This window comes from Pyxicephalus adspersus, chromosome 1 (assembly GCF_032062135.1).
Source record: "Pyxicephalus adspersus chromosome 1, UCB_Pads_2.0, whole genome shotgun sequence".
NCBI classification, from domain to species: domain Eukaryota; kingdom Metazoa; phylum Chordata; class Amphibia; order Anura; family Pyxicephalidae; genus Pyxicephalus; species Pyxicephalus adspersus.
Window position 1 is genome coordinate 26,052,281 of NC_092858.1, and position 12,343 is coordinate 26,064,623.

The window sequence follows — 12,343 nt, forward strand, 5'->3', positions numbered from 1 at the left end:
CTAATAAAAAATAAAACGTTTTCCGAAAATGTATTCTGTGGCGGCTGCATGTTCTTTTATACCCAGTGAATATAGTGACAATAGTTAGATTTCAAATAAAGAACTTTTCAAAGCTTTTGACAAAAGTTTAAAAAAATGCTGTGGACACAGTCAAATATTTAAGCAATTGCAATCAACCTGATGGCAAAGGAGACCAAAAAATAATCATTCTAAAATATGCAGCCATAAGGAAAATGTTTAATTAAAAAATAATCTTTTATTATACAACAATTGAATGTAACTGACACACTAGTAATAAAAATTACATCCTAATTTCAGGCAGATATACAAAACACACATTACTGCAGCACTGTATTCATTAAAAAAACAATAAACAGATTTTTTAATGCAAGATATAGAGCCTTTAATTTCTGCTGCAGTGCACGTGTGCAAATAAGAGACACGCTCCTAGGAGGAAAGAGAACAGCAATAAGGATGAGATGAACAATCTGCTGCTTCTACTTTCATTGTACAGTTCCAGGTTTGGGCAAGGACACCCCCTGTAAGTATGTCACAAAATATTCTGTGCTGTGCTATTTTGTAGCTCTGAGCAAACTTTAGAATTGTATGGCCAGAAATTGATTTCATTTAGCCTCTTGCCTTGAGCCAAACATTGAACATTTCCTGCATTTTGGTGAGCACAGTCTTAATAAAATATGTGTATGATACAAAATGCAAAACACAATCCACCCCATTGCTATGTAATGTGAAATATGTGCACGCCAAAAAATGCCTGCAAAACAATTTGGGAACTAATGCTATTTGGTATAGAATGGAGTATCCTGTAACACAGGTTTATCATCCCTGATCCCTGTACTTCTTTGCTGTAATTGCTAGAATGTATTATGTAGTGCTCAGATTTCTTCACTTTGAATTCCTAAATAATTCCTCAGACTGTGATTATAAAACCTCTGTTGTGTACTTCAGAGATTCTTTGGCTGCAATGCCTATAGGCACAGATGTCTATTTATCTTTTTTCTTTACCATCTTAGTGCAATTACTGGGAAAACTTAATAACGTAATTTAAAAAGAATATCACAATTGGGGCGATATGAGATAGTGGTAAAAAGAAGAAAAAATACACATTTCTAATGTAAAATTGCAGTCTGGAATTACATACAATGCAAATATGTTTCCCAACTTCCAATTACACCTATAGTTCTCCTACCTGAACTTATCTCAAAGTAATGTCATCTGTGTAAAGACCAAAAATATTAAATGTGCCATTCCAGTTTCCCAGTAAACTATTGCTTTTAGCAGCCACTTTGCTTAGTTCAAGATCCAAGATTTTTAGATCAAATTCTTTTTAGAGGGAGAGTTGGATATTTGATAAAAAAAAAAAAAAACTAGTTGCCTTTATGGTTAGAGTGGAAGGCCAAATGTCAGAGAATGAGCAGGCCTCATTTTTTAATTAAAAAGAACTCTGTTTCTTTTTTGAGTGAAAAAGCGTAAGAAAAAACAAATGTAGGTGTAGTGTGCGGAGAACTGTAGTTCTACAGTGACTGCAGAAATTGTAGGAAAGTATGCTGAAACTTTAAGTTCTAAGGAAATAAGAGAAATATCATCAGGCCAGCTGCAGCTCAGTTCTGCAGTCAGGACTGATATCTTTTAGGAATGCTGTGCACGGTAAACAGTACATTTTTTTTAAATGGTGTGTTTGGTCGTGGCAGTACAATGCATAAGCAGTAGGTGTAGTTTTGGTATGTCTTCAATTTCATAATACTGTGGGGTCCTGCATCACTAAAGACATTTGATTGGGTAGTGGGTTTTCCTTTACCGGCATTGTTTTGATTGCATTGGATGTTCCTGCATGGTATACTCACAACATATTACCTCTACAGTGAATATAAGTCAATTATCTACAGAAAAAATGAATGGTTCTATTATGGTTTCCCTGCAAATACAAAGAAACAAACTTGTTTGTGTATAAAAAATATAATTCTGTAGATACCTCTACCAATACCAAACACAATTTGCAAATGGAATCTGTATGTATGTATGTATGGCAATGCACTAAGAAGTGGCCACTTCCGTCCCTGGTGCCCTTTGTCATCCTGTATATGGTGCACTGCTGCCACAAAGTGGTCAATTCTGGCGTGACCGGCCAATGTTTTTACATCACCTCATAAGTGAAGACTTAATACAGAATAGTGAAGAATTTACTTTCTACAAAGATCACTCTTGTCATATTTTATAGACCGTTAAATTGCATTGTACTGCCAACACCATGCTTGATTCAAACTATGCAATATTAAATATGCAGCATGGTTAAGCCTTTTTACTTTGGAATCCAATCATAGATCATAAAATATTTCCTAGGCAATTCAGAAAAATGTCGGAAGCAATATGAAAAGAAAAAACTGACAAATGCAAATAAATTTAAGCAAGTTTACATAGTCAGTTAAGTTGAAAAGACATAAGTCCAAGTTCAACCACTAAGGAAATAAACATATCCCAGATAAAAGCCCTATAGACATAGTAGATCCAGAAGCTGGATCAAAGCAAACATTAGAACTTGCTAAAACTACTTCCTGAGAGTGCCTGAAGTGTTTGTGTAGATCAGTGTTTTTCAACCTTTTTTGAGTCACAGCACACCACACCACAAAAACAATCAAAAATGTTACAAAATGACAATTAATTAAATAATTAAGCTACCTACTGCCACCCACAGACATGGAAGAGTATTACATTACTCTGCCAGTCACTACAGCACACTCGACAATGGTAATTGGATAATTTCCCACGGTACACCTGAAGATCTCACTAGTGTGCTGAGGCAGAGGTTGAAAATCACTGACGTAGATGGCAGTAAGAAATTGCCCAAACCCAGGCTGCACAGCAATAGTCCTCCAATATTTAGTGTTGTGTCCTTAAACCCTAAGGCAGTGTGCACAGGCTGTTTTAAAGGATGCCTGGTAGGCAAGAACACTACTATAAAGAATGCTGCATCACTCGAATGGTCATCATGTGAGAACAGCATTTCTTGGTACTCAGAAATACTATCCAATTACCCCTGGAAGTGATTACTGCACAGTCAAGTAAGTAGACCGAATGCATAGCTAAAGTAGGAGTTGCCCTCCCATGATAGTGAGACCTGCTTATAATATTAGTTATATGAGAACACAACATTAAGGAACGAAGGGCACCAAGTTTGGTCTGAGTCAAAAGTATCTGTTTTGGGTGCCATGCTAAGGTGGGGTAAAGCTAGGATAAGAGCTGTGCAGCCCCAGCATTAATGGGGCTGTCCTCTGCATTATCAGCTAATATAATGTAAGAAGTCTTTAAGGTTTTACACCCTGCTTTGCAATGAGAATGTACAGGTCACAACACTACAAACCTAGCTCTGCAGTGGTCAACCCAGAATATTTTTTGAGCTGGATGGGAAGAAATTGTAGGCGGGTGGCAGCCCCTGTATTGTGACCCAACTCTTCAGTAACCATCCAAAAACAGCCGGGTGGTTACTGAAAAGTGCTGGGTGGTGCGCCCAGCTAAAAGAGGCCGGGGAGAACACTGCTCTGAGTAGTTGTGCCACTAAGGTTATAAAGAAATGCAAAAAAGGGAACCACATCACACATCTGGCCAGCCAGTCTGAGCCAAGTTCTATGCCTCATTAGAAGCAGCCAAAAGCAACACAAGTCCTGTGGGGTGAGCTGGGGCTTTCTGAATTTTTGTTTTGCAACGTTCACACTGTGTGTGGTGAACCAATATAGTGTGTGATATGCAAAAACATCAGACATTGCATAGGAAGAAATGTCAGACATTCTCAATATATACAACACAGTGAATCATGTTGTTACAATTTCACTATTGCACACATTTCTGTCTGTTGTTGTGCGCTGTCCTATTTGTTGTAATTATTGGGATTAGCAGTACAACAAACAGCAACACAGGTGGCTGTGTGTTGCACTATATCACACAGCAAATCATTCATATATTGAGCAAAGCTTTCTAAACTTTATGCTTGTAGCTAAATCAAAAAGCTCAGGGGTCTGGAGACGGTTGCACCTTGGCATCCTCACCTTGGGTGCTGGAGGACCTTGGCTCAGGACCACCAGTTACAGTTTTGTTAATAGACTTGGAAGAGTACATACTTAAAAAACTGTATGACTGTATTTGACCCAACTGGGAATATGTCTTCACTTTACTTTGTCACTTCCAGTAGGATCAGGGGAGCCGGTATCACTAGGACAGGAAGACTGTAATAATAACCTGATAGAGGTTAGAAAGACCAAAGTGTTCATGTTTCAGTTTGTGGCACTTCTATAGAACCGGCTTGGAATCACATGGGATCAAGTGTCAGGTCTATAAATCTGACATGAGATCATTTATAACCAGAATAACCTTTGTTTATTTACAGCCCATAACCGGTTTTCTATAGAAAAGCTTGTTTAGTAAGCTGCAAGTGATTCAAGGTATAAGCATCAGCAGGATGCAAGATGATTGACAGGCGCACACAGCAGACTGAAAGCAACAGGTCATAACATAGAGGAAAAAGTGTCAGTTGTAAAAGAATCTGCAGGCTTAAATGTGGAGGATATAGAAGAAATATGAGGAGGTTTACCCCTGGGTTGTGATTTTGACATGCAATACAAGCTTTAAATAATTTGGAGAAAAAAAGAAGATGAGCTTACCACACCAATATAATCAATCATTCTAAAAGGTATTAATTTGTAATGTACACATGTAGGTTTATACCAATTCACAATAATGAAAATTAATGTTTCTCTAGCTTCCAGTTTCTGCAACAAAAGTCATTAACCTGAAAGAATAAACTACTAATTATGAAGTCATAAATACAAAGCACAGTTCTACATTTCTAATACATGTGTTAGGGACAAAACATATACTAATAAATAAAATATTTGGCTAAATGCACTTTTTTGCTTAGGGCACCAGTGAAAAGCACTTTTACTTATCCCCTATCCTTCGATCTCCTGGCAGTTGTTCTCTTCTTCCCTCCAACAATCCAGGTGGCTGTTGAACCTTCAACATCCTCAATTATGTTGCAGAATTGCTGATCTTGCAGAATTGCTGATCTAAATGATGGATGGAATGCCTTGGAGTGGAGGGATTGAGGAGACCAACTGCACTAGAGAAGAAAGTTTACAGGAATTAGAGATATTCTAATTTAAATGTGCTTATTACTGGTATGCTGGGCAAAAACAAATATTTAGCCCCTGCAGTGTGGGGGAGCTCCACTGCAAGGAGTATTTTTTAATTTTCCCCAGAAAATAACACTTAGTGGATTTAGACCAACACATGCATGTCAAATTCAAATAAAATATTGGCCAAAACCAAGTGGAAGAAATTAAGACACTGCTTTATGTTTCTTAACGGCAACACTTAATCCCATAAAATGGTTATATATTTGTAATTAAACGTATTAATGCAAATAACCGCTTTCAATTCTAAAGACTTGTAAGGAATTAAAGCATTTATCAACTGCAGAACAGCTGGGTCCCCATTCAATAGATATTCCTGAACTGGCTAATGGGGGCTCAAGACTGCACTAACAGTTTGGAGGAACAAATCCAAATATGGAATACAAGACTGACATCTAGTGGCAAAGTACTAAAATAACAGCAGGGAAACCATATACAAAAGCAATTCTAAATAATCTAAAAATATTTACCAAAAAAAAAAAAAAAAACACATATTACCTAACTTAAAATCATTTATACATACATGAAACACAAAAAAAGGAAACACTAGAGGCATATTCAGAGCTACTTTTCCAGGCTTTTGTAAGTGTTTTTACAGCCTGCAAACACTCACAAAAGCTTTGTAGAAAATAGTTCTAATGGGTTTGCTAAGGGATTGCGGGCATTTAATCAGTAAAGTGTTTTTTTTTTTTCTTGGTGAAAGTTCCTTCGTTAAGCGGAACTAATGTAGACACAAAAAAAGTCACTCACCTTTACTTCTGCAGATCCCTAATCGCTCTGGAGCCATCTTCCATCTTTTTCCTTCTTCTGACTAGGTCACCCGTTCTCACACTGAACAGGCGTGAGATCCGGTGATGTAGCCTGCTGTAGTTGTAAAACAAACAAGGGCAGATCTCACCTCACATGTGTGAGACTGTCACCTTCTTTTTTCAATGACTGAAAAGCTCCTAGAAGCAGCCTGAGGCTTCCTGGGACCAAGGCAGTGGTTTTTATTAGAAAAGGCATTTAATGAAAAAGGAGGAAAATCACATCTCTACTTTATATAGAAGGGTGACACCCAGTCTCCTACCAGAACCACTGGCTGTCAAACACCTCCTAACGGTATAAAGTGGCTATGTGTCTTGCATTGTCTATTTATATTTGCAGTACAGAAGGATCACTCAGACTATTTTATTTGTAATGTACAAAATAATGTGGACTGTATATATATATAAGTAACACTCAGTATCTGGTTTACAGCCTTCTACAATTTATATTCAGTCAAAGTGTAGTATTTTTTATAACCTGTTGATACATACAAGGTAAAATTTCGATGCAGAGTACTTCATGCTTCAATAGCGCTATTTACACCAGACCCATAATACAACTCTCCTGTAGTTTCTGGGGCTCCTTGTTTGAAAGCCTTGGATCTCATTCTGTGTTCTCCCCAGCCCTTTTTAGCTGGGCGCACCACCCGGCACTTTTCGGTGACCACCTGGCCTCTTTTTGGGTGGTTATTGAAGAGTCGGGTCGCAATACAGGGGCTGCCACCCACCTAAAATTTCTTACCGCCCGGCTTAAAAAAATTTCTGTCTTGAACACTGTCATTCATGGATGCATACTGTAATTTATACACCAATCCCATTCTTCTTTTATTCTGTAAATACAATACAGAATACAAGGCTTTCTGAAATTGGCTAAGGGTGTGAAAAGAGTCAGCATAAAGTTGTGAATAGGAGCCGCAGCTAACAGGATCCTTTGGAACCATAGTGGGAGTAAAGTGTTGCCGGAAATTAGATGGGGTATGAACAGCGACATTACTTGCATCAAGGATATTCTTATGTATGAACACATTTAAAAACAACCCTAGTGCTGTGCTTTAAATTTTCATGTTAATTACTTTTTGCTAAACATTTCTGCAAAATGTTTATCACTGTTGTTGCAACGGTGCACTGGTGGCACCTAAATTCTTCCTCCAGCTTTTCTCTAGTTTAAAGGTAGAAAAAATTACATATATATTGAAATAAGGACAGAATGCTGTACAGCAAGCAAAGATGGTGCAAAATATAGACTACTAAATACTAAGAACTTATTTAAAAAGACAATTTGTATTGAAAAAAGTGCCTGCAAATGTCTTTAAAGCCTAAATTAAGACAGCATATACCTCTTCTATCATCTGAGCCTCACTGCAGACAACTAGGACATCATAGTATGGATTAGGATATGAAAAGGGATGTATATATATATTAACCTCCTCCTCCTGTATCACTGTCTGTATTAGTCTGTCATTTGCAATCCCTATTTAATGTACAGCGCTGTGTAATATGTTGGCACTATATAAATCCTGTTTAATTTTAATAATATTAACCGATATGAACAGCAGGTGTCACCACTGATCCAGCAATAGGACCATAGAAACATTTTTATTCCCAAAGAAATCTGTAATAAAAAAAAAAAAAACAACTTCCTTCAAAAAAATAAAAGCAATTAAAATATTTTCTACCCAGTTCATTTTTAAGCATTTTTGTCTTAAGTTAGTTGATGGGTGATTTTAAAATGGACCTAAGACTACCATCCTGTTGGAACATGCAGACTCCTTTATAGGAAAGGGAGCTACCATTGTTGATCTTAACTTGTAACGTTTCTAGTTGCCTGGCATTTAATAACATGAAACTAGTTTAATTTAACTTTCCTTTAACTTTAGTCCGCTGCTTTCTTGTATCAGTGCTGCAATGTGGATGTGTAGAGACAGACAATTTGGTATTTTCACACATTACTAGCTGATTGTGTGACCTGATACACTTGCAAAGAAATGTGTGACCGATTTCAAGCATGCATATTTATTTAGAACATCCGTATGCAAGACTGATCTCATCCATACATGGTAAAGCTGAAAGGGGATTACAATTGTAATTGTATAATCTCTTCTACCACATTGAATGGCTGATTAGACTGTTAAGAGGCACTTTGAATCGAAATTGTGTAACAAGCGTGGGCAGCTTTTCTTTATTGACATTTTATAACCCACTCCTATATTATTTCCATGTTAGTACAAAAATCTTAAAAGATGCAATGACTGTGTAGTGTGTGGGCAGCTTACATATTGTGTATCAATATCCTGAATTTAGAAGTCAGAGTAGATTCAATGTTTTTGTAGAAGAGGGCGATGTGTGGGAAACATTTAGTGAAGACGTGTAGGTGGTATATAGAGCAACTGCATGTAAAACAGTTTAGCTATGCAAGGCATAAGGTGTATATATTATAAATTACACTGAATTTGGATTGACAAGGTTGTAAACAGGTTAGACTTTGTCATTGGAAAGGATCTTAACTAATTATTAAACTAACTATAAAAATCTATAACAATAACTCAAAAAAAAATCTGACAATAAAATACCCCATGCCAACAACAGAACACCTCAAATATTGTAGGAAGTGGTCTGCCATATGTAGTCAGCTCTCCAGATCTGAAGTCTATAATCTGTATCAATTCTGACTTCCTGATGGAGCAAGAGTAGAATTCGTTTTTGACCTTCTTTATAAATTTTTTTTTGTCCGGAACGAAGTCCACTTCTTCAGGTATATGCAAAACTGGTTATTTATTCATCATGTTAGATTTTCTATTCCAAGTGCATAATGACAACATTACAGATTCCAATTAGAAGTAAGGATAAAAGTTGAGGCATAAATAATCCCCTTACTAATTGAACAGTGTGTAAAAATATTAATGAAAGTGAGTAAGCTATAGCCAAAAGGTACAATTCTAAAGATTTACATTTGGGGTGTTACAGCACAGTGCCTTGACTACTTTATGCAGAGTCTGGGCTGCATTGCATGGTCTTATAATTCATCCAAGAAAGAAATGCTATTCAAAATACATCAGATGCTTGGTCTTTATCGCAAAAAAAAAAATAAAAAAAATAAAAAAAGCCCCTTCCTCACTACTGTGTCCTGGGAGAAAGGAGTAAGGCTATGTACACGTTAGACTTTTGTTGTTGTAAAGGATCTTTCACGATCCTTTCCAACGACAAAAGAATGAAAGAAGCATGAAAGATTGCAATACATACAGAGGCTCTATGGAGAGGGGAGAACGAGGGAGCGGCACCCCACTGCGATCTCTCCCCTTCACCTGCATTAAGGACCTCCGCTGCCCATGAAGAATCAGAACGTGCAATGAACGAGTATATACAGAGCTGTTCAGGTACTGAAAGTGTAGATTTACATAAAATTACCACAATGTAGGTAATGAAAAATTACCTTTTCATTTTATTCTTCAATCAAAAACTGCAATATGGCAGTCTGGAAAAGTTGGTGCAGAGAATGCCCAGGAAATGTTATTTCCTGCTTTTCTGGTTAGCTCTGATTTTCTTTGATGCAAGATACATTGTAAAATATCGGCATCATCTGCAACATGGTTTTCTATAAAGGAAACTAAACATAAGAAAAAAATGCAAACGGTCAGGTTTATTTTTGCAGAGGGAACACAAGATGTCCCTTTGAGCAATAAAAGAAACTTACCTGCTTGTTTATGATTTTTTTTTTCAATATACACTAAACTGCATTGGCAGCTCTAGCTCGTGTTGCTGGTTGTCTTGGCATGCCCCTTGATGCGGAGATGGGCCCCCATGGGCAGGTGTGGGATGGAGTTCCATCATTCCAGCCTGGCCAATCAAGGTTGCTGAAGATCCAGAACCCGGAAGAGTGTATTTCAAATATTGTGATGAGGCAGGTAAATCGAAGAAGGGACAACACCTCTACTTTAGTAGTAGTATCAATATTAAGGTGTCAGTAGAGAAGTACAATTGAGAGACAAGGACCCACTTTTAACAGGAACTGCGTCCAGGGTAGTATCACCAAGAATTATATTACCAAAAATCTAGATTTTGACTACTATGAGCGGGAAGTTAAATGCTGAGGGTAGCCAGAGACTGGAAGAAAAATGAAAGCCACCTAGCATGAATGTTAAAAAGAAGAAACAGAAAAGGAGTTTGCATATAAACTTACATTATCCCTGGGGCTTTACGCCCTATTTAGTTTTATCTTGTATGCCGATAAATATAGGAGAGTAGCTGATTACCCGGCGTTGTCAGGGTATTAATTCATTGCATTAAAGCAATTAATGTCTTTCCTAGCACAGCGCTGTACAAAGATGACTGGTGTACTCACATGAGTCTCAGTCATATGTATAGCAAGTTTGGTTTAAATGTCTCCATGCATTTTCGAGTGATGGTGGAACATACATAGATCCAAATATAGCTCTAACATATAGCACAGCGCTGTACAAGGATCAGCCAGTGCACTAACATGAGTCCCAGTCATATGTCTGGCAAGTTTGGTTGAAATGTCTCCATGTGTTTCCTGGTGATGACATTCACAAATACATCCAAATATAGCTATGACATATAGCACAGCGCTGTATAAAGATCAGCCGGTGCACTAACATGAGTCGGAGTCACATGTCTAGCAAGTTTGGTGATGTGTTTCCTAGTGATGGTGGAACATTGCAAGTTTGGTTGAAATGTCTCCATGTGTTTCATCCAAATATAGCTCTGACATATAGCACAGCGCTGTACAAAAATGACAGATGCACTGACATGAGTCTCGGTCATATGTATGGCAAGTTTGGTTGAAATGTCATGCTTTTTTGAGTGATGGTGAGACATACACATATACATACACACATACAATTATATATTATACACAAAGTGTTAATGTGCAGAACCTGGGACACAAAAGCCCAAACTTGTAGAATTAGGTGAACAATTTGGAACATTACTATTATAGTGTGACAATAATATTACCAATAAATCATACAAAGCATAAAGTGTCCCTGTCAACACGGGGTACTAGTACAAAACAAACACCCTATAAAGAAAAGGCCATATACCTACCTTTCCGGCAGCATGTGCAATAAAAACACTTCTGATCTGCTACTGATGCTACCAAACTTTCAGGTACATAGATTACATGCTCACCCACCAGTTACTGTGATACCCTACACTAGCTGGCCTGTATAAAAGCTGGCATCATTACATTCAGGGAGAAACTACAAAGTGTGGAGGAGATAACACATTTCACCCAACCTAAGTGTCAAATATCTACAGGAGTGGTAAGTCTATTGATCATGTTAACACACAGAAGTTAGATTTAAATATGACCTACCTTGCTGATTGCAGCTGCCTGTTTCAAAATGTTTTCTCGTAGATTCTGTGCTTTCTTCTTATGAAAAGAATTACTCTGACTCTGTATCACAATGACAATTTCTCCTATTTCTGTAAGGACAAAGTCAGATCATTTAGTAATAAGAAGGGAATCAGTAGAAGGTTATCAGTAGAAGGTGGTAAAATGTACTTAGTGGTCTAAAGACAAAAAAGTATAGAAAGAGAATAGCCTGCTCACCAAGAATAACTCTCACTGTTAACAGGGATGTCAGATTCCCAAGACAAAGAGAAGCAATGCAGCGTAATGGCATGGATGACTATATACAGATATGTGATTGATTTAGGAACAAGTTATGACAAACAAGTAATCTATTTAAACAATAAACAAAGCAACACGCACGCTACAGTTTTGTATTTTGGAATAAAAATACCAGTCAAATCAGTGACCACTGAAAACAATTGTTTAATGGTTCTAAATCACTGTTTGGCCAAGCAATGAGATCAACCAGCATCATTCCATTGTTGCACCCAAAGATTGTTTTTGAATATGTAAATATATATGTATATGTATATAGATGTGTGTGTATGTACATGTTTATTTTTGACTTTTAGCTACATTTTCACATTAATCCCTTTTAAAACAAAGTGATATATATATATATATATATATATATATATATATATATATTACATTAATGACATTGAAAGTGAAGGAGCCAGACTCTCTTGAAATTCACTGTTCAACTACTTAAAAACGGGGGAGTAGTAGCTTTTACCTATTTGTTCAATCATGAAGGGAAGCTGGGTGGCATGGTAACTCCTTGTTTTGGGGTTTCAAAAAACTGATGCCCATCAACTGGGGACAAAGGCAGCAGAAGAGGTAGGTATTAAATATCTTCTTCTTTCACCTTTTCTGCATTTGTGACAGAGCCATTTTAAGGGTTATACCCTGATCTAAGCCAACTTACTAACAAGTTAAAGAATAGAAGTCCGTTACCTGCA

The 12,343-nt window shown here is 37.1% G+C and overlaps 1 protein-coding gene across 1 annotated transcript in view; it reads right to left on the reverse strand.

The window, feature by feature from the left end:
* The window catches only part of B3GLCT (beta 3-glucosyltransferase), a 180,610-nt gene that overhangs the window by 116,918 nt on the left and 51,349 nt on the right, over positions 1–12,343 (reverse strand). Inside the window, exon 4 of the mRNA XM_072401948.1 lies at positions 11,343–11,452. Coding sequence (XP_072258049.1) covers positions 11,343–11,452 — 110 coding nt within the window. The remainder of the gene's footprint in view (positions 1–11,342; positions 11,453–12,343) is intronic.